This window comes from Daucus carota, chromosome 1 (assembly GCF_001625215.2).
Source record: "Daucus carota subsp. sativus chromosome 1, DH1 v3.0, whole genome shotgun sequence".
Taxonomy (NCBI): domain Eukaryota; kingdom Viridiplantae; phylum Streptophyta; class Magnoliopsida; order Apiales; family Apiaceae; genus Daucus; species Daucus carota.
Window position 1 is genome coordinate 55,837,780 of NC_030381.2, and position 22,101 is coordinate 55,859,880.

Genomic DNA, 22,101 nt, shown 5'->3' on the forward strand with positions numbered 1-22,101 from the left:
TGTTAGATTTGTATTTATGAGTACTTTTAATACGGTGAGATTTTTATATTTAATATTAATATGAAATTAAAAATATTAATGATCAAAAGTGTGCATTGACAAACGTAATAAAAAGAAACATGAAAAGTATTTAGGAATGGAGGAGGTCAATAATAACTTTTATCATTAAAAATTAAATTTTATAAAATAGTTAAAAAGATTTCGTGGTTATAAGCTAGTATATAAAGGGACTTATTACACAGTATTGGATGAATAAACAATCTTCAAACTGTGACTAGCAATGAAATATTATGAGTATTTAATAGCCGAAATGGAACAATGCTGGGATTTTCCAAGGATTAGTGCACTCCCCTCTTACCCAAACCGGCATTCCACAACTTCGTTTTTAATTTCAATTAATACCTTTATTTTTCACTTTAAATTTGAGATTATTTTCTTTTTATTTTTAATTCATAATTATTCTCATGAATTCAAGATATATATTAAAGTTAAACAATATATAATTATTTTCTTATTAAAAAGAGTTCTCTATTTAATTATTCATATCAAATAAATTTTTCCTTGAAACATATATAATAATATTAAATTTTTTGTATAAATTAAGTTTTTAATTAATATTCCAAATTATTGTACGTAATTTTTAAGTCAAATTAATTTTTAATGAACTATTATTTAATTTTAAAATAACTAAATTTTTATTCTACGAAAAGTTCTTATATATATTTGCAAATGCAAACAAAGAGTAAATTTTGCTACCCCATCCGCGACAACTGTTTATATTTTAAATAGGCATTTTTTGTTTTCCCCCCTTTCAGGTAGCAAACTCGCTCCAAAGATTCCCATTTCCGAATTGCTCCGCAGCGCAAACTCGCTCGAAAGATTCTCATTTCCGAATTGCTCCGCAGCTCCGGCTCCGATCTTCCTCGTCGGCGTTTTCTTCAGGTCTCTCCCTCCCTCTCCTTCCCCTCTCTCTTCCATATGTGCTATTATGTATCTATCTCGTAATTTTCTCAATTAATTTGGAGTGTCACTAGCTGATATACTACAATGCGGGTATTTATTACTCTCTCTAGTTTGTTAGCTTACTCTCTAAGTTTACATTTCTATAAGTTTACATTTCTATGTAACATTTCACCATGTTCAAGCTCAGGTGATTCATGTAAACTTAATAGTAGTATAGTACTTCAGTTCATATTTTTACATGATATGGAGATTTTGACTCTTCCTAAAGAAAACAATAAAGTGATTGAACTTGATATGGAAAATGCACAAACTCTGTATCTCTAGAATATTTCATTCAATCTCAAAAATCAAAATGATACATTGTTTAGACTATATATAGGCGCATGGCCTTACAGACAACTAACTAAGAGCATCTCCAAGAGCCTCCTTGTTGGCTCCTAAATGTAATATAAAAAATGTGGCTCTTAGCAATTTAAGACAAAGTTAAGAGTGTAAACTACAACAATACTCTCTACATCTTTTCTCTATTTCATATTTTATTCATATATTGGGCTTCACTATAACAAAAAAGAGGAAAAGATGGAGGTTAATGGGAAGGAAGAATTTTTTTATTATGAAAAAATAAGTTGGGAGCAATGTGGTGGCTCTTAACTTTGAGGAGAGAGGAGAGAGAAACAAGAGGTTATTAGTGATTTAAAGAGCCACTAAGAATCTCTTGGAGCAACATTTTTCCTCTCCCTCCTCAAATCTCAAGTTAGGAGCCTAAATGAAGAGCCTCTTGGAGATGCTCTAACTAACAACTTGCATATAGTGAAAAGACCTTACTACCCCTAAGCTTAACATAGCTCTCTGTGAGCCAAACACCTTGACACTTTAACAACTTAACACCATCTCATTGCGTTACTGCACAACTGTCTAAACACGCTGTCACTTCAACACTCTGACACTCTGTCATTACTCCCCCTCAAGCTTGGTGTGGTATGCAGGAGTAACACCAAGCTTGTGTAGTAGATAGTTGTGCTGTTTAGCAGTTAACTGTTTTGCAAAAATATCCGCCACCTGAGCAAGAGAGGGAACATGCCGTGTAACCACATTACCAGAGTTCACCTTGTCACGTACATAGTGGCAATCTATCGCCACATGTTTAGTGCGTTCGTGCTTGTCTAATGCTTGTTTAGTTCCAATTGTACTTTTGTATATGCTTGGTCATATTTAAAGGAATTTTTTAGGTCTTTTAGCTCCGGATTGAGTATGTCGTGTAAGTTAACATAAAATAATATTTACATGGTCATAGAACACTAGCTACAATTATATATATATATATATATATATATATATATATATATATATATATATTTCACTCATCAATCAAGTCATTCAATGAAAATTTTCATTTAGTCTGAAATTAAATGCTTAGCTGTTTAATATGTATACCATTTTGGTATGTGATTAGAGCAAATTTTTGAAAAATCTATATGTTATAGACCAAGAATATAATTGCACTAGTTATAATTTACTTCATTGTTCATCATGTTCATGTTATATGCATATGCATATTGTATGTTGTTTGTGGAATATAAGTATTGTCTTATGTATTTATTATATGTGTACAAACTAATCCCGTAGAATCTTAATTATTTTTCATGTTAATTCTATTTTTTGTTTCAGGTTTTAGGTAGATCATGGTGGATATTGATTTGTTTGTTATTGAAGATAGCACATCTGAGATGCTGGAAAATTTTATCGTGGGTACTAGGAATGCATGGGGAGAGAAAGTACACGAAGATTATGAAGTTAGAGTTCTCCCTGATGTCGATGAAACTAAGATTAATAGCTTTCAGTTTGTGGACAAGGAAGGTAGTGAGCCTATTCATTTGGTTTTTTGCCACAAAAATGGTTATTACATCGCATGGGGTAAACAAGACAAAATGATTATATTTAATGACTATAAAAAATGGTTTAAAGTACAAGAGGATGATGATATTGATAATGATAAATTAGACCGTAAGACTGTAAAGAGAAATGATAAAAGAAGGCAGAAGTCGAAGCAGCCACAACCAGTAGCAATCATAACCCACAGATCTAGCTCAGGGGTAGAATTTCACCTTTCCACAGCTCAGGAGTGTGGATTGGATTCAGGTTATATGTGTCTTGAATCTGAAGGAGGTGACAGACACACTATTCAGGTAGGTCAACGTGCACTATTACATGCTTTTTATGCATTTCGGAAGCCATTTGCCCCGGGTAAAGATTACAAAAAGAATACTAGCAAAGCGGCCATGGCAATTATTCATACCTTTTCCGAGTCAATTAAAGATGATAGGATATTTCAGGAAGTGTTACGTCTACATTTTTCTGGTGGTTTTCTTAGTAGAACGTTGGTTGAAATGGAGAATATGTGGGGTCATAATTCGGAGCGAGCACACAGTTTGTTATCTTGTGTTGGAAAGATCGGTAAGGATGGGAGCATAATTGAGTTTAATGAGGAGGAGCAAGAATTTATTGGACATATGAGAATTATTATGAAAAAAAAGTAGAAAGGGGATGGCGAAGAAGGAGAAGGGAAGCCGGATAATGATGTAAAGCATTTAAGGTATGATTTAAGGTATGTTTCAAGACAAATTTTTGCACTTTTTGCCGGAATTTATTTTCAAAGCTTCCGAAATTGTGATGATAACCTGAATGTAATACATACCAGCTTGATGTAGTATAGTTTTGGATACTTTGAATCTAATACATACCAACTTTAAATACCTTGCTAGGCATCAATTGGATGCGGTTATAATTAAAGTAGAGGCATCAATAATAAACCCAATTGATTGCAAAATACAAAATCGGATGCTACTTCCAATCCTACCCTGCAAATTTCATCTCATTCCTCATTAGTTAAACTGCGTTGTTTATTTGTTGTATCTTCCCGCTTCATCTTGTCCTGCCATCGCACATATCTTTGATTAAGTTATATGTTTCATTCACCTGATCTTTTATTCTCTTCATAGTGAAGCAGCTTTGGGTGAACCTATCTATGTTGTGGATGTTATAATGATTGCCAGTGATCTTTGTTGGAACAGTTACTGATATAGCAGGAGAGGTAGTTGAGCTCAAATTGGAAATCACAAAATTCAAAACTAGTGACAAAGTTGTTGCAAAGCTTTGGGATGTGGTATGCTTTGGGATGTGGTATGCTTTAATGATGTTGCCATATTATGTTACTTCTTTGCTTACTGTGGAGTCATCTTCTATTGTATCTAGCTTGACTGTGTTTTATATATCTTGATCACTTAGTGAGTTTCGTTAACTGAATGTTGATCTACCAAGTACGTTGCTTATACTAAACACTATATCTTAGGCTATTTTTAAGTTGCGACATACCTACTAAAGGCCAGCTTGACATTGTGTTATTCCAAAAGCAGTGAAAGCGGATTGTTCGAAGATATATTCCGCAGGATTACTATCTTCTGATTCATCTATATATGATCAATGACTTTCCCCTACTCGATTCTCAAGTTTCCTGTTGCCCTGGTTGTAACTTTATCTGCTTGCTAGCTTTAGAAGCTAGTCCAAATGGATCTATCATTCAGGAGGGAATCAATACAAAATCCTGGCTTTCACAAGAATAAGATTCTTTCATGCTTAAAGCTGGCATTTAGTTTGTTTTCATGTAAAAAATAACAATCCCCCCTAAGCTGTTACATGACCAAGAAGATAGTGCAAACATTTTTTTTTTTTTTTTTCATTTTGTTAACACATGCATGCTTATAAGCTTGTTAGTCGACTTTCAGTAAAGTAAAAATCATATAAGAGCTCAGATCAGATCTATTTTTCATATTTTTTTCAGAGATATGAAAAATGGCTACTTCTGCTGCTTAGTTAATGAAGGCTGTTTGGTATGATACTTATGGTGGTGGTGCTTCTGCTCAAAAGGTTTCTTTTTTCTTTTTTGTTTTGAATTTCTTGGATATTCTTGATTTTTTTTAGTCTACTGGTAGTTATAAGAACAGGGTTTGTTTATGATTATGAATTTTTTTTTAGCTGGCATTTATTTCGTTTTCATGTAAAAATTAACAATCCCCCCTAAGCTGTTGCATGACCAAGAAGATAGTGCAAACTTTTTATTCATTTTGTTAACACATGCATGCTTATAAGCTTGTTAGTCGAATTTCAGTAAAGTAAAAATCATATAAGAGCTCAGATCAGATCTATTTTTCATATATTTTTTCAGAGATATGAAATATGGCTACTTCTGCTGCTAAGTTAATGAAGGCTGTTTGGTATGGTACTTATGGTGGTGGTGCTTCTGCTCAAAAGGTTTCTTTTTTCTTTTTTTTTGTTTTGAATTTCTTGGATATTTTTATTTTTTTTAGTCTACTGGTAGTTATAAGAACAGGGTTTGTTTATGATTTTATGAATTTGTGATGCTTTTTTGATTCAGCACATCTGAGCCCAGATCAGTTTTAAGACTCCTTTTTTTAAAAATAAAATAAAAATTGATGTGTAAGTAATTGAAGTTTTTGGGATTTGATTCACTCGTACAATTTGTTTTGGATGATCTAGTAACATCTATAAACTGATATCAGTTTGGCCCAAGGTTATCTTTGTGTCTGGCTATTTATCAGAGTGTGATTTGAGGGATGTTGTATTATGGAAGGGACGGCGATCAAAATTACCTCGACTTTGAACAGTTATTTTTTTGTTGAAAGATCTATGCTTTGTCAGTTAGTCAACTGTAGTTTGTATTCAACCAGATCCAGTAACCCGTAGATTAGCCAACCCGATCCAGTAATCCGTATATTAGTCAACCATGGTTTGTATTCAACCCGATCCAGTAACCCATACAAGTAGTAATATCATTCACTTGCATTGTTGATGCTGCTGGACTGTCACTAGCACGATCATCGCTAAATATGTGAGATTGTTTACTTGCTGACTGATTTGCAATTATTTTAAGCCTGTGTACTGAAGGCAATTAGTTTCTGGATGGACTGCTATATATTTTGCCAAACTGTCAAAAACATTTCTTTTACCAATTTGTTGAAACAGTCTTAACAGGTCATCTCCTTGTACAAGTGGAACTGTAATAAGATTAGCAGATTATGACTTTCCTTTATAACACAATGGCCTTTCATATCATTAACAAGGAAACACTATGACTATCCATATGTTATGTTGCCATATAGTATATTAGTCATAACTAAATTGATCGATTAAGTCAAATAGCTATGATTCATAGTAGTCTGTTGTAATTTTGTCTCTACTTTTCCCAAGTATAGCCAAGGTGACCCTGCTCATAGAGCGGGAGTTATGTTTGTTTTGGTACTCTGATTTACCCATAGTATTTGGGATACATTACACAGAGATCAGATTAACTTGTGTGCTATCACAACCATTTTAATATTTTATTTTTTGTTGTATTATTCAGCATGTTGAAGCCCCTGTTCCTATTCCAATTAAAGATGAGGTTTTAATACAAAGTGGAGGTATCAACAGTAAATCAAATTGATTGCAAGATACAGAGTGGAATGTTACGTCCAGACAGTCCTGCAACTTTCCTTTCTTTCCTCATAAGTTGAACTGCTTGTGTGTGCGCTATATCTTCCCCCTTCGTCTTGTCCTGCCATTGCACAAATCTTTATTAAAGTATAACTTGCATTCACCGTCATCTTTTTTCTCTTCATAGTTCATATCGAAGCAGTTTTTTGTATATACCTATTTATCTTGTGAATGTCATAATTACTGCCTATAATTTATGTAGGAACAGTTACTGATATAGCAGGAGAGGTAGTTGAGGTTGGACCGGAAGTCGCAAAATTGAAAGCTGGTGATAAAGTTGTTGCTAAGCTTAGCAATGTGGTATGCTTTAATGATGTTGCCATATTATGTTGCTTCTTTGCTTATTGTGGTGTCATCTTCTATTGGTGTCTATAGCCTGATTGTGTTTTATAAATCTTAAAAAATGTCTAACCTTGTTATATTAGTAGGCAATCAATTATTTTACACATTCTAAAACTACAGTCACAAGCATTTAGAATTATGATTCCTTTTTTGAATAAAGATATTATTATCTAGGGAAGAGTGTAGTATGAATAAAAATTTTGTTGGTCCAATGATTTGACTTCAATTTTTTGCTTTGAGAGGTTGATGGTTTGAAGCTTGTGATCTCTTAAAAGTAATCTGCCATTTTGTTATGTCTAGGGCTTTTCTTGGATCCTGCTACCTTTCAATTTTGAGGAAAATTAAACGATAATGTACTTGGTAAAGAAACCTGAAATATATTAGATCCTGTCCTTGTACTTTATCATATCATATTTCGTTAATTATTCATAATAATTCGACAGGGTGCTGGTGGACAAGCCGAGTAGCTGTGGCAAAAGAAACTTTGACTGTTGCAAGGCCACCTGAAAATTCAGCTGCTGCTTTACCTGTTGCTTGTCTTACAGCTGCGTCAGGAGGTGTGGGTCACTATGCTTTACAATTGGTCATTGTTAAAAAAAGTCTAGTTCTTGCTGATTGATTAGCTCAGTTTTAGTTTGTACTTGTAGGCTTATTTCTATGTGTCTATAAGTATAATAGAGAAGAGAAGAGAAGAAGAATATAACGTGAGATCATATATATTATTATAATCATCTGCATGGGCTTTATATAAGCCAGGAGCATAACTGAAATAGCCCATCTTCCTAACAAACACTGGTACTATCCAAAACTAATTCAAATCTAATCCTAATTTAATTTAACTAAAAAATTTGGTAAACATCAACCAATTATTAAATAAATCTAATTTAAAATAGCATTATTTTAACAGTACTTAAAAGGGCCATTCAAATCTGCTGTTATATTTATGTTTAAACGGGGTATTGAATAAAATTTAAAGGTTAAATCTTTTTTAATGTACCAGACTCAAAATTTATAGATGATGAGAATTCATACGTCGTGATATCAATTTGCTTTGCTTCATTGTGTTGTTTAGTATACGTCAATGGAGTTCTAGTATTTTGAAAGTCTGGGAATGTTCCAACTTCCATATATGCTTTGCTTAATAGATAAAGGGCCATACAACCATGTGATAGTGATCTTAGGAAGCTACAACAGGTGTGCTTATAATTATCTTGAGAAACTCGTAACACATCATATATGTATGTTATGGTTGCCTAGTTTCTCCCTCTTTTTCTGCTTAAAAGTTTGCAGGCTGCCTGTTTGGTGATATGGTCTTCAATCCTTTTATAACTTAATGACTGGATCTATCCCCAGATGCTCTTTTCTAACTACACTGCATTGAGGGTGGGGTTAATTGGTAACAAAAATAGTGGTTAATAAATCCCCGAGGGAACATGTGGGGGTAGGGGTGGGTGAAGAAAGTTTATGTGGGACAGATTTGGGAATTGGGATCTTCACCATGTCAAAATCCCTATTGGAGCTTAATTGTACTTGATTGGAGCTTGTTTGATTGGAACTTAATATGTCCTTATATGATGGATGGTCTTTGAGAGCGACTTCCAGGGAATGATAGACTCGAGGTCCATTGCTTGGATAACATGAATGTAATATTGTCTTCTTTTTTTCTTCAGGTCAAGGCGGTGAATGATGCTGTACTCATCTGATAGAAGGCGTTGGCACTTCTAATGTTTTGGGGCTTGAAAATTTTATGAAACAAGTTGTCCAAGGGCGGACTTTCATATGCAGTAGTATCTATCATGGGCCCACAAAGTAGTGGTATGTATCGTATTTTGATAAGTAGCAATGATATGCACCTACTATTTTTGAGGTGCCTAGAGTATAGGTTTCATGCCATTTTCTTTTTGATTCCTGAAACAACTAGATATCACTTAGAGTCATGCGTGCCGCGATTTTCCTGTAATTTTTTTTTTTTTGGAAAAAGTACACTACTCAATCATCTGTTTCATTCTAATTTTACGGAGATGGATGCCTATAGAGGGAGGTATGCATAATAACTTTTTTGTTGGATGACGTTTGAAACCCAACAGGTACACACAGGATCTCACGGTATTAATAACAGGTCCCAAACTACGAAAGCATATGGATGGGAAATTGTGCTGGAATTGAGCCTTGTACCATCACAATGGATATGGAGGCTACGGATGGAAGAGAACAGGGAGAGGTAGTATGTGATGTCTTATTTGAACTAATATTTTGAAACGATACCTCTGTATTTACATGGATCCATTTCGTTTATGACAATCATAATTGACCAGAATCCCTGTACTATACATGCTACTAATTTTTTTGAGTTATGGAGATAGAAGAAACATAATTTTATTTGCTGTTACTTCCTCAACTCCCTGAACCTTTTTTTACAGGATGATACTGCATTTGAAAAGAAGAGTACTCTCTTTGCCCTTGTGTTTCAGATATTGTGCTGATAAATATGTATGTTTGGTCCTAATTTTTAGCACACATTTCTGTATGACATCAGTCAGTAAATACTAATATATATATATATTATATATCCTTTGACTTAGGTGGTGTGATGACATTGAAGACTGTATTTTAGGTGAAAATAATGTTAAAAGCTCTAATTGTAGGTTGCAAATGCATAAAAGGTTCAACATAACTTATGATGACCATTTACAGTTCATGATGCAATTAGTCAGTCCTCGTACAACAACTTTAATGTTTGTCATACGTGATAAGACACGGGTGAGTGTCCTCTCTTTATAATATTTGTTATGTCCAGTATTATTAGTTATATTCAAGTTTTCTATATTCAGTAATTGCACACTGCATGTGAAACTATTGTGTTAAAAATACATTATGAGCTGACTGCTTATCACAGAGTTTTAATGTTTCAATGCTTGAAGCTTCTGGAAAATTTGGCTCCTGTTTTAAGGGAAGATATACAGAAGTTAAGGTGTGTCTGAATTTTCATATTTCAGATTATTGTTTATGTCAAATTTCTAATCATTCCTTTATTGCAGATATGCGATTCTGTTCCCAAGCAACAAGCCCACAAGGAAACCTTACTATGTGAGTTTGTAAATGTCAGTACCCTAACACCTTTCAATATAAAATATTAAATAAGATAACAATTTACTTTTTCATTAGTCATTAGTGTTTGGTTAAATTTTGTAGGTTGAATTTGTGGGTTTTTCTAGTTACGAAGAGAAGGAAGATCCATTTGTAGATCAGGTACTTTGGAATTCAAATATTCATCTGTATTTTCATTTGAGGGGACAGTTGACAGTATTGCATGACAGAGGATGCTAAAATTTATTTTTCTTCTGTTATTGTGCTTTTATGGAAGAAAATACAGCAAACTTGCAGTTAGCTAAGCAACATGTGTTCATGGTTCTTCGTTATTAGCTATTCAGCTGCTTATTGTAGTAACCAGATTCTTAATATATACGCAACATCTACTGATCTACGTAGAAATATAATAAAAGAGATCATAAATAATGTTATCTTTTTATATATATGAAGTCAACCATCAAATAAAGTTTATCCAGATAAGTGGGCATACAACCAAAAACCAAAAGGACTGGGTAGCAGAATGAGTTTAGACTGGAACTTTGACGGTAAAAGAATAATGGGGGGACCGAGCTACCACGAAATAGATTTGCTGATAATGAAATCGTAAGGAGAACCCCCAGATATTATCCATAGCACATAATTTTTATCCAAGATATTTCCAGCTATGTACAAAATTGTCTACTATGCACAAGGCTAATATGCATTTGACAATATGGAAGAAATTATCTCTACCATTCATTAGCACATATAGTTATGCATGGATCATTTGTTGATTTAATTTAATTTTTATCATCCTGTTTTTTTATGAAAATTTAAAAATTTGACTACCCGACGCCAGATGGAGCAGCTCTAAAAAGTCCCTCAGGCTAGAAATATGATGCTGTAATCCACTGCGCAGCAGGTATTCCATGGTCTACTTTTGAGCCTCAGTTGAGCCCCAGGGGAAGGTAATTGATATTATGCCAGGTCCTGATACCACATGGAAATTAGTAAGTGGGAAACTCACATTCTCTGGGAAGCAGATAGTGCCTTTAGTTTTAATCCTAAAAGGGAAACATAGCTCACCTTGTTAAGTTGGTGAAGGAAGGGAAGGTTATAATAATGGTAGACTTTAGGGCTGAGCAAACGGTCGGTTCGGTCAAAAACCAAACCGAACCGAACCGAAATAACCGAAAACCGAAGTTTATATTTTTGAAAACCGAACCGAACTTGTCCTTTAAACCGAACTTTATAAAAAAGCCTTGCTACATAAATAAAAGAATACATAAATAGAAGATATGAGATCCAACATTTATAAATTAATAACGATTAATATCCATAATTAAAAAGATTAATACACCCATCAAAGTATTCTGCAAAAAATATTACAGTAGACATAGACCATAAGTTTAGTGTTTTACATCACACTGTTAGCTGTTACACTTACTGAAAAAAACTGTTAACGTCACCACTAGCTAGCTGCAACTCCTCTTCATCAATCCATGGCTGTTTCACGGATTCATCTGCATTTAAAAAACAAGACACATGTATTATTAGCTAGCTGTTGCAAATATACAACTGGGTAAAACTCAATAATCTGCCATTAAAAGTGATCTGCCATTATGATATATATAGGGCTTTTTCTGGATCCTGCTACCTTTCAATTTTGAATTAAACAATAACCGTACTTGGTAAAGCAACCTGAAATATATTAGATCCTTTCCTTGTACTTTATCATATCATATTTCGTTAATTGTTCAGAATGATTCGACAGGGTGCTGGTGGACAAGCCGAGTATGCTGTGGAAAAAGAAACTTTGACTGTTGCAAGGCCACCTGAAAATTCAGCTGCTGCTTTACCTATTGCTTGTCTTACAGCTCTCTAGGCTCTTACTGAAACTGTAGGACTGAAGATGGACAGAAGTGGACCAAAGGCTTATGTCCCTGTAACTGCTGCGTCAGGAGGTGTGGGTCACTATGCTTTACAATTGGTCATTGTTAAAAAAGGTCTAGTTCTTGCTGGTTGATTAGCTCAGTTTTAGTTTGTACTTGACTACTTGTAGGTTTATTTCTATGTGTCTATAAGTATAATAGAGAAGAGAAGAAGGATATAACGTGAGATCATATGTATTATTATAATCATCTGCATGGGCTTTACATAAGTCATGGGCTTTATCTAAGCCAGGAGCATAACTGAAACAGCCCATCTTCCTAAAACACAATGGTCCTATTCAAAACTAATTCAAATCTAATCCTAATTTAATTTAACTAAAAAATTTGGTAAACATCAACCAATTATTAAATAAATCTAATTTAAAATTCATAGCATTATTTTAACAGTACTGAAATGGGCCATTCAAATCTGCTGTCATATTTATGTTTGAACAGGGTATTGAATAAAATTTAAAGGTCAAATCTTTTTTAATGTGCTATAGTTTGTTGATAATTTTGAGTCTTTAGGTTGACTGATGTTTGAAATTTTCATATTTTGTGGGATTTTTTTTAGATTTAAGTAGGTAGTTTTCGAGTTTTTGAATCTGTTGGTTGTTGGGGATTTTCAGCATGTTTAGATTCCTTTCTGCTGTGCCAAAGAAAGATGAAGTGTTGCTAAAGGTGAAAGCAGCAAGAATTAATCCATTTGATTGGTAGATGCAGAAAGGGATGCTGCGCCCTTTTTTACCACTCCGAATTCCTAAAATACCGTGTAAGTTTGATGAAATATAGACTGCCTATTGTGGATCATCCTTTGTTGGATGCTATATGTTCCTTCCAGCTTCCTTGCCAAAAAGCGCAACAGTTTTCATATGATTGAAGTTTTGCACAATATTTTGCTTAATCTCCAGCTATTTTTGTAGTTCGTACCGCTTGTTTAATATGTATGATTATTGAATGATAAATTATGTAGTAATAGCTTGTGATGTTCTTTCATCAGCTTCAATACCAACGATGATCAAAAAGAAATTTGTTGAGGGAAAGGCTCTTTACAATTTGACAGACTATTTCCCAGTCTTTCGTTATTTGCTTTTTTATCAAGAGTGTGATGTGTTATTCTATAGCGGCTTTTGTTTCTTATTGTATATCTTCTTATACCTTCGGGTACTTGAGGAGTTGAAAATCGGCTATCTCTGTTTGACTTGAGACTTAATTGTTTGTTTGGAACAACAGTAGCTGATGTAGCAGTAGAGGTGGTTGAGACCGGAAGCGAAGTAAAACACTTAAAAGCAGGTGACAAATTCGTGGCAATGCTTTGCATCTTTGTAAGTTTCATTTTCTGATAGCTTTCTTTTGAGTTTATGTGCGCAATAGTCTATTAGCTGCACAATGAAAGCCAACTATTGGTTATGAAAAGATCACATTTAGCAGTTGTTTGTGTGATTAGTAGTCTACCCAAGTTATAATTATGTGTATAACAAGTCCAATGTTGAAGAGAAAAATATGCATCGATGGTTTAGCTGACATGCCTACTCTTTCTATGGTTTGGTGGTATTTAATTGTAGGGAAGTGGTGGTGGGTTAGCTTAGTATGCTGTGGACAATGAAAAGTTAACAGTTTCTAGGCCATCTGAAGTATCAGCTGCTAAAGGTGCTGGCTTACCTGTAGTAGGTCTTACTGCTCACCAGACTCTCACCCAATCTGCCGGAGTTAAGCTTGATGCAAGTGGTCAGTGATCAGATATACTTATTACTGCTGCTTTAGGAGGTGTAGGCTTGTATGCAGTGCAACTTGCAAAGCTTGGGAACACACACGTGACGGCCACTTGTGGTGCCCCTGTAACATTAGTCTAGTGAAGAGTATGGGTGCTGATTAGGTTCTTGACCACCCAGCGCCAGATGGAGCAGCTCTAAAAAATCCCTCAGGCTAGAAATATGATGCTGTAATCCACTGCGCAGCAGGTATTCCATGGTCTAGTTTTGAGCCTCAGTTGAGCCCCAGGGGAAGGGTAATTGATATTATGCCAGGTCCTGATACCACATGGAAATTAGTAAGTGGGAAACTCACATTCTCTGGGAAGCAGATAGTGCCTTTAGTTTTAATCCCAAAACGGGAAACCTGGCTCACCTTGTTAAGTTGGTGAAGGAAGGGAAGGTTAAAACAGTGGTAGACTCTAATTATCCATTAAGCAAAGTTGGAGATGCTTGGGCTAAGAGCATCGATGGCCATGCTACTGGTAAAATTTAAGATCTTAGATTGTTTTTCCTGTAGAAACTATGTGCATAGAGTTGTCCATGACAAAGAACCGTTTCTTTTCTTTAGAGTACGTACATGCGAATTAAGCTATACACTGCTGAAACAAATGATAATTTTTTTTTTCATCTCTATATTACCCGAAAAATAAAACATTAACAGTTTTAAAAATTAAAATATTTGTGATGTACTACAACGTAAAAATTACATCATTATTTTTTAAAATATAATTTATAATTATTTAATAAATAAATAAAATAAAACTACTATCAATTTAAATTAACAAAATACTTATAAATAGATGTATAATTTATAAAGGCAAAGTGAAATTCAAACAACAAACAATTATACAAATAAGCATTAATCTTCTTAACAGTATTGTCTTCTACTCCAAAATAAATGAAAATTTATCATGTAGTTAATTAAAAATTCCTTATAAATGAAAAATGAAAAAAAATAATATATAATTAGTAAAAGAATTACTATTAATAATAAAAAATTACTTAAAAATTGATGATAAAAATATATATCATCTCTACAACTCATATAAAAAGTTTATTTAATTTATTTGAATTAAAATGATATTTATTTATTATTTAAAAAGATATTTAATATTTAATAATAAATATGATGCTCCGAGTAATTCGGGTCTAAGTTCGATTAGGTAAATTTTTTTATCGGTGACCGCAGACCCGGCCCAAACCGAAATGGACGGTCCTATCTAGAATTACTCATTGCTTGGGAGTTGGGAATATAGAATTACAAAAGAGTTACCGTATGTCGTACCTTCCTCATCCTGTCCGCTCTACTTGGGGTAGTCTATAGATTTATAAAAAGTAGCCTAAGCTTTCCGTCACAGCGAACGGTTTTTACCATCCAGACTCCTCCCGCAGACTGATTATCGCCACAGAGACAAGGTACAATCCTTCTCCTCCAGCATCAGCATCAGCATCAGCATCAGCATCTCTATCTCCCTCCTCATCTCCTAATCAAGACACCTACATAATTAATTACTAACTTATAATCTCTGTATCACTAAACAGTTCGGTTTGTTTATAGCTCTACTTTCTAATTAATTACAAACTTATAATCTCTGTATGTCGAAACAGTTCGGTTTGTTTACTCTCGATTTGGTGGGATGATGGAATGGAATCCATCTCTGAGGATAACAAGGAATCGGCCTGATATGCTCCACAGATATAATCCCAATTTCTATGCTGATCCTCCCGCCATCGCCCAACTACTTGAATTCTCTGTCAAGAGAAAGGTAACGTTTTTTCCTAGTGTACTGTAGATCCTGAAGCAGTGTTTTAATCGACTGTTTTTCTTTGCCTCTTAGTTGTTAGAGAGAGATTAGTTGCTTGTTTAACATTGATTCATTGTATTTGGATATACTAATTTTGGATGATCAGGCGGCGCGGGGGAAAGCTTTGCTATAATGACAACTATTTTGAAAAGAAAATGATAGGTTTAGGGTTGTAATTTGAACCAACTTAAGACTTCAACTGCAAACATCACATTTGTTTTTATCAGCTCGAGTTGTTTGAGCCCTATGCATATGCAATTTAACTTAAGTTATCATTTTCTCACGGGTCCATCTACTACCTTACTTAATGATTCATGAGCTGATAGAGATAGATACCACTACATGCAACTTCCCTTTTGGATTCATCAACCAAAGACAAGGAATTTTAAAATAAATAAAATGTTATGTTATAACTTATATATAGTTTTGGACTCTCTTTTCTATATAACACAATCCCCCTTATTTTATTTGCTCTCAAGGCTAATATTGATATTGCAGAAAGACACATTTCGTCACTTAATTCGTAAAATCAAGAAGGGATTCCATAATGGCCAGATGGAGAAGATTGGAAAGTGCACAAACGAGTTGGGAAAAATGATTAGAGAAGGTATAAGAATCTCTACTTTTTCATGTGTTGGTTGACAATACATTGGAAATATATTTTTTTTTCACTTGATTCTTTTTCGCAAACAGATCCGAGGCTGACTCAATATCTTGATGTGAATTTCCTTCAACTCCTCGCTGAGTTGCTTAAGTGTGAACAATATTCAGACCTCCAGGTTTGTTGTGTTAATGGGTTGTGTTTATTTTCAATGTTATTTTGTTTCATTTCTGCACAACATGTGTAATATCTTTGTATTCCTCGACAGGTACACGCTGCCACCATCTTTAAACCGGTAGTTACCTTTTCCCTCACCAGGAAGGATGTTAAGGATCTCGTTGTTATGATTGAACATATAATTCCAATTGTTGTCAGACTTATATGCTTTGGAGTTTATCTGGTGCGGGTGGAGGTAATCTTTTAAGAAGAAAGAGTTTTTTTTTTTTTTTTGCTTATTTTGTTAATGTGAATATGTTGGAGCCACAAAACAATTATTTTGTTATTTTGTCTAACATGTAGGCTCTTTGGTTATTGCGCACTCTTGTTTCTGTAATTTCAAAATATGAAGTTGAAGAAATTTTATCCCCAGTGACATCTTTGATTATTGAGGATTCTACTAGTTTTAATGTGTTACATGCCGCCTCTGCGACTTTGCTAGTTGTTTGTGAGGAACATCCAAATATTTCTCCTGAAAAGGTTATATGTCTGTCTTATGTTAGTCAATCCTTGTATCTAATTTTACATTCATGTCCATTTTCTTATGATTATTTATAATACATTTTCAGTTGAAGTTGACCCTTCCGGCTTTGATGAAGCTTATCGAGTCTAATATATTGATGTTACTGACATCTGGAAGTTGGGGACTTGCATTTTTGTGCGATGGACGGGGAGAGATGATAGTTGAAGATAAATACCTTGAATGTCTCATAACTCGTCTTGTTGATCTCATGAAGTAAGTAAATTAGTCATGTCACTTTACAGTTTTATGTGGATAGATTGGATGTCAACTAATTCCTAATGTTGATGGTTCAGTGCTGAAGAACGTGTTATGATCCTCTCGGCACTTCATGCAATGGGAAGTGTTGTGAAATGGGGTAGTGATGACGTTATTGAGGTATGGTGGTGTAATCATAAGTTTCAAGTCAAGACACATATTAGGAGCTCCATTTATATGTGTTCATATATCAATATTCGTATTGGCATTCGTTGGTATGGTGTTACATTTCATTGATCAAGTTAAATAACATAAAATTAGAAATAAGTAATAACTCTTGGATAAGTTGCGCTACTAAAAAATCAACATATTTTAAAAACCCGTTTTCATGAATTTATAAGGAAACATTGAAAGTACTATGTGTCTTTAGCTTTTAGGTTGGGGAGAATCATGTAAGTTAGATTACGTGATCGTGTTGTGTAGAAAGATTTGATTTTATTTGTGTACAAAAGTTTGATTGTGTTAGAATATATGTATTGCAAGTGGTGAGTTATGTTTTATTTATTTTGAAATCGTGATTTTGAATAGAAGCTTTGGCGAATAAGCTACTATCTTTTGTAGAGAACTATATTTTGTAATAGTATTTTATCTTCTCCAAATTACATTGTTGTTTCTATGATATGATCATGTTAGATAAAATTTTCACATAAAAGATTTATTTAACTTACTTTTTCTTTTATATTTAGATTATTTAGACACTGTCTGATTACTAGCCTGATACTTCACAGCACATGTTTATCGATCGAGTTTTTTATATTTAATCTTCTCAAATTTATTTATTATGTTCTCTTTTTTCTAGATTATAATCAAGGAGGACGGTGCACTGCTCATCTTTTTAGTCTTGTTAGAAGAAGATGATTTGTACATTGTGAAACAAACTTGTTGGATACTTTCAAACATTACTGCAAGAAAAGAAAAACATATACGGGTGAGTTTGGAATTGATTACTCCATGAAGATGCAAACAATTCTATTTGCATGGAAGTTGATTGAAGTTTACATTATATCATGAATTCACTTTTTTTACCAAAATATCTTTAAAATTTTAGCTTCCCCACTTATTGTCCCATTTATGTCTTCTAGTATCATTTTAGATATGGGTGTTAATATCTAATATCCATAAATGCTTTTCTAGGCTATAATTGATGGTGTCCCAGAAGGCAAGTTAATTGACCCCCTTGTCAAAATTATGCTTAATTGCAATTTGAATGATGTAAGAAAGGAGGCGGCTTGGGCAATTTCTAATGCTATGTGTGGTGTTGGTATTGATCAGATTGAGTATGTGTTTTTTATGAACTATTTCAATGTTTTATAAAGATTAAAATATCAATTTCAATTATCTTTTTCATGTTCATATAAAGATAATGTGTGTCAATTCCAATTTCTTAACAGATGCTTGAGGAATAGCTGCTCTAATATCATTTGGGCTGATCTGTTGAATTCATTCTCCAGTGATAGATTATTTGTCTTGGTTACTTTAGAAGGTTTACTCAATATTAGAGTAGCGGAAGTCACTTGGATGGGGAACCCAGTTGATGCTGTGACGTTGCACTCGTTTTTTGAAAGCATACTCGAAGGCATAGATCATAGGGATTCCTTTATTGTATCTGAGTTCTTCAATGAGAGTGATGGGTGGACTGTATCTGGGCATTCCTTAATTCCTGAATTCCTCATGTCCAACGACTATGCTCTAAACTTTAAGTTTGAAGATCAGCGGTGTTCGAACATGTTTATAGATTATAATGGTTCGATGGAATTTTGTTAGGTTGTGAATGGATAAAGTGAAGTCTTGTTTATTTGATGCTGCTGCTAAATCAATCTATTCAATCATTTAATTATTATAATTTGTTTCAATTTGATGGAGTGTAGCACTTGTCTTATATCATATTGCATTGGTTAGATTTTTTGCCTAATTTTTTGTTAATTCAATAAGATTGCGTAGTACTGCTATATAACAATATTATATAGATCTGATTTCTTTGGGTGTTTAGCTTTTAGGTCTTCGTTACTTTAGAAGGTTTAGCCAATATCAGAGTAGCGGAAGTCACTTGGAAGGGGTATCCAGTTGATGGTGTTACGTTGCACTCGATTTTTGAAGGCATACTCGAAGGCATAGATTGTAGGGATTCCTTTATTGTACCCAGGGTCGTCATTAACAGTGATGGGTGGACTCATTCCTCATATCTTGAGTTCCTCATGCCCAACGACTATACTCTACACTTTATGTTTGAAGATCAGCGGTGTTCGAACATATCTCTAGATAATAATGGTTCGATGAAATTTTTCTAGATTGTGAATGGACAAAGTGAAGTCTTGTTTTATTTTGTTTCAATTTGATTAGAATTTGTTTGATAATAATTTCATTTGTTGGAGTGTAGCACTTGTCTTATACCATATTGCATTGGTTAAACAACATTGAGCTTTTCGCCCAATTTTCGTTGATTCAATAAGATTGTATATAACTGCTATATAACAATACTATATAGACCTGATTTCTTTGCGTGTTTACCTTTTAGGTCGGAGAGAACCACATTAGTTAGGTTATGTGATCGTTTTGTGTAGTGTGTATAGAAATTTGGAGTTTAGTAGAATATATGTATTGCAAGTGGTGATTATGCTTTTGTTAATTACTAGTTGATAGCACGTGCCAAGCACGGTTTAAATAAAATTTTAAAATTTGTTATTTATTGGAAGAATAATGTCTTTTTTAATTACATTATTATATTTTTATTATACCTATTTAAATTGGTATCAATATTGAATCTTGTTTATTTTAGTTCTGAAATACGATAGAAGTTTTATAAATTTGTTTCGTAAATTAAAGTGTATGAGTTTTGAAAATTAAAACGAATATTTGACGTATGTCTAGAGTTTTGGTTCTTTTATTATATGTTGCAATATGGACAACAAATTATTATTTTTTTTTTAAGTTTCCATCAAGTCAGTGTTACCACCGTCTTATTCGTCTTTATCGCAATCTTCTAAAAAATATTGAATGATAATAATTATTTTTATTAAAAAATATATGACCAATTTTTTTGGTACTTTGGTATCAATATTGAATCTTATTTATTTTGATTCTGAAATACGATAGAAGTTTTATAAATTTATTTCGTAAATTAAATTGTATGAGTTTTAAAATTTAAAACGAATAATTTCGTTGACATTATTATTTATTGATAGGATATTATATTAATATCAATGAACTCCTTATTTATTTAAAATCTGAGGCATGATAAAAGATTTATAGAGTTGTTATGTATATTAAATTATTTGAGTTTTAAAAAATTAAAACAAATAATTTTGTCGGTAACATATTTTTATTAGTAAAATATTGTTATAATACAAAATCCTGTCAATTATTGAATTTTTTTATAATAGTAATAATTGTTAAATAAAAATTAATATGATGATAGCCAATTTTTTATATGAATTTTATAGAACTGTTTCATAAGTTAAATTGTTAGTGATTTAACTGTGCGAATTAAATAAATGTTAGATTACAAAATCCTAAACACCATAGAAGTGTTTTTATAGTAGTATAATAATTTTAACCAATATTGAAATTTTTATTAATAAAATCCGAATCAATATAGAAGTCTTTTCATAATTGTATAATAATAATTATAAAATCCTAAAAATGTATAATAATAAGTATAAAATCCTAATAATATAAAAATCTTTTCATAATTCTATAATGATTGTTGTTATTAAATAAAATATTTATATTACATTGTCCTAATCAATATTAAACTTTTTAATAATAAAATTCTAATCAATATAGAAGTCTTTCACTATCCTAATGAATATTGAAGTCTTCAATAATAAAATTCTATTGAATATAAAAGTCTTTTAATAATAATATAACAATGACTATAAAATCCTAATCAATATGAAAGTGACCAAATTTTGATACTTTTGGTACCGATGTTCCACCGAAAAGTAGTTTCGCTTATTAATAAAGGATATTGATTTCAGCGATTGTGACTATGTCTAGTAAGTTGTTTGTAATTGTTGTGGAGGTTTTGGGTCACGTATCAAGTAGTGGTATGAAAAAAAGGTTTCTGAATGACGAAGAGTTGAGACCAATGCCATTAGTGTAAGTAGATAGGTTTGGATTTATGTAGGCGGAAATTAGGGCATCTCCAACCATCACTCTAAACTTCATATTTCTTCACTTTTAACTTTATAAATAGAGTAATCAATTTCCAATCATCCATTACTCTATCTCTATATATAAAGTCATGCACTATCCTACTATATATATGAAGTTGAACTTGAAGATAAAGCAAAAATTGCTTTATTTATAAAATGAAGTAATGGTATAAAGATATAGAGTAGAAAAGGTGAAAAATGGAGATGAAGTTGCTTTATTTATAAAATCATAGTCTTAAGTCCGATTGTCTGATGATGTTATAAGCAGGTCAGCTTATGAGAATGACAGCTGATAGTGATTAGGTAATTTCCGAGTACTATGCTGTGTAATTCTATTTTTGCTTGCTAAACTAAAATGTGTACTGTCTCAAATTTTATTTGTTATAGGGAATGGGGTTTTCTTAGCTGGTTTGTTACTTCCATATATGTGAGAAGAAGATGTATTTTGGCTGATGGTTGCATTACTCAAAGGAGTTGTTCATGCCCCTATGAAAAGGTTGTATTTTGGTAATTATTTCAGCTCCAGAACACATTGATTTGAATATTTGATGTTACTATATTCTGTAATTTGATCCACAAGCTTGAGAGATGGTCTCATTTCCTAACAGTTTCTCATTTATATATCTACTCTTGCTCATAATTACATTAATATTTAAGTAGTTTTATATCGAATAGTTTTATTTCTAAAAGTTATATTATATCTGTAGTTGAAAGATAATATGTAATTTTAATAAGTCATACATTTTAATATTTAATAATATTCACATTCACATATCATAGTCTATTCTACAAAAATGAATTTAAAAATTTTAATGAATAGAATTCATAAAAATTATACTCCCTCCGTCCCGGTCATTTATATACAAATGATTTGTACACGGAGACCAAGAAAATATGTAAAAAATGAGTAAAGTTAGAGAATAAATGAGTAAAGTGGT

At 32.8% G+C, this 22,101-nt stretch overlaps 2 protein-coding genes across 24 annotated transcripts; both read left to right on the forward strand.

Moving 5' to 3' along the window:
* Positions 1-773: 773 nt before the first annotated feature.
* On the forward strand, positions 774-14,236 carry LOC108204709 (protein ROOT HAIR DEFECTIVE 3-like). Of its 22 annotated transcripts, none has more exons than XR_010288299.1 (21): positions 774-942; positions 2,632-3,556; positions 4,035-4,143; positions 4,802-4,887; positions 5,186-5,271; positions 6,383-6,600; positions 6,716-6,813; positions 7,156-7,215; positions 7,299-7,412; positions 8,526-8,670; positions 8,943-9,076; positions 9,276-9,345; positions 9,501-9,615; positions 9,752-9,826; positions 9,894-9,956; positions 10,048-10,104; positions 10,784-10,892; positions 11,699-11,930; positions 12,485-12,627; positions 13,089-13,180; positions 13,421-14,236. XR_010288299.1 is itself a non-coding variant. In XM_064086204.1 (20 exons), exons 13-17 carry the CDS (start codon positions 9,553-9,555, stop codon positions 11,807-11,809), a joined length of 369 nt encoding a protein of 122 aa, XP_063942274.1. In that variant the 5' UTR covers positions 774-942; positions 2,632-3,556; positions 4,035-4,143; positions 4,802-4,887; positions 5,186-5,271; positions 6,383-6,600; positions 6,716-6,813; positions 7,299-7,412; positions 8,526-8,670; positions 8,943-9,076; positions 9,276-9,345; positions 9,438-9,469; positions 9,550-9,552; the 3' UTR covers positions 11,810-11,930; positions 12,485-12,627; positions 13,089-13,180; positions 13,421-14,236. The 22 variants fall into 22 exon arrangements, 11 of the variants coding, with proteins under 11 accessions (XP_063942274.1, XP_063942277.1, XP_063942275.1 ...); XR_010288302.1 differs by having other exon boundaries at positions 6,722-6,813; XR_010288296.1 differs by lacking the exon at positions 7,156-7,215 and having other exon boundaries at positions 2,632-3,568.
* A 627-nt stretch (positions 14,237-14,863) lies between these two features.
* LOC108209306 (importin subunit alpha-2-like) lies at positions 14,864-18,867 on the forward strand. 2 transcript variants are annotated; one of them, XM_064086209.1, is made up of 11 exons: positions 14,864-15,025; positions 15,218-15,375; positions 15,913-16,021; positions 16,108-16,193; positions 16,284-16,427; positions 16,535-16,711; positions 16,801-16,967; positions 17,048-17,129; positions 17,809-17,937; positions 18,144-18,286; positions 18,401-18,867. In XM_064086209.1, the coding sequence occupies exons 2-11, from the start codon at positions 15,247-15,249 to the stop codon at positions 18,771-18,773; spliced, it is 1,539 nt and encodes a 512-aa protein (XP_063942279.1). In that variant the 5' UTR covers positions 14,864-15,025; positions 15,218-15,246; the 3' UTR covers positions 18,774-18,867. The 2 variants fall into 2 exon arrangements, with proteins under 2 accessions (XP_063942279.1, XP_063942280.1); XM_064086210.1 differs by having other exon boundaries at positions 16,598-16,711.
* The last annotated feature ends 3,234 nt before the right edge of the window (positions 18,868-22,101 follow it).

Coding starts and splice junctions, on each gene's coding strand:
- LOC108204709 (XM_064086198.1), top strand. Junction 9,957..10,047: donor TACTATGTGAGTTTGTAAAT/GTCAGTACCCTA, acceptor TAAATTTTGTAG/GTTGAATTTGTGGGTTTTTC. Junction 10,105..11,698: donor AAGATCCATTTGTAGATCAG/GTACTTTGGAAT, acceptor ATGATTCGACAG/GGTGCTGGTGGACAAGCCGA.
- LOC108209306 (XM_064086209.1), top strand. CDS start 15,247: ATGATGGAATGGAATCCATCTCTGAGGATAACAAGGAATCGGCCTGAT. Junction 16,712..16,800: donor CAAATATTTCTCCTGAAAAG/GTTATATGTCTG, acceptor ATACATTTTCAG/TTGAAGTTGACCCTTCCGGC. Junction 17,130..17,808: donor GTAGTGATGACGTTATTGAG/GTATGGTGGTGT, acceptor TCTTTTTTCTAG/ATTATAATCAAGGAGGACGG.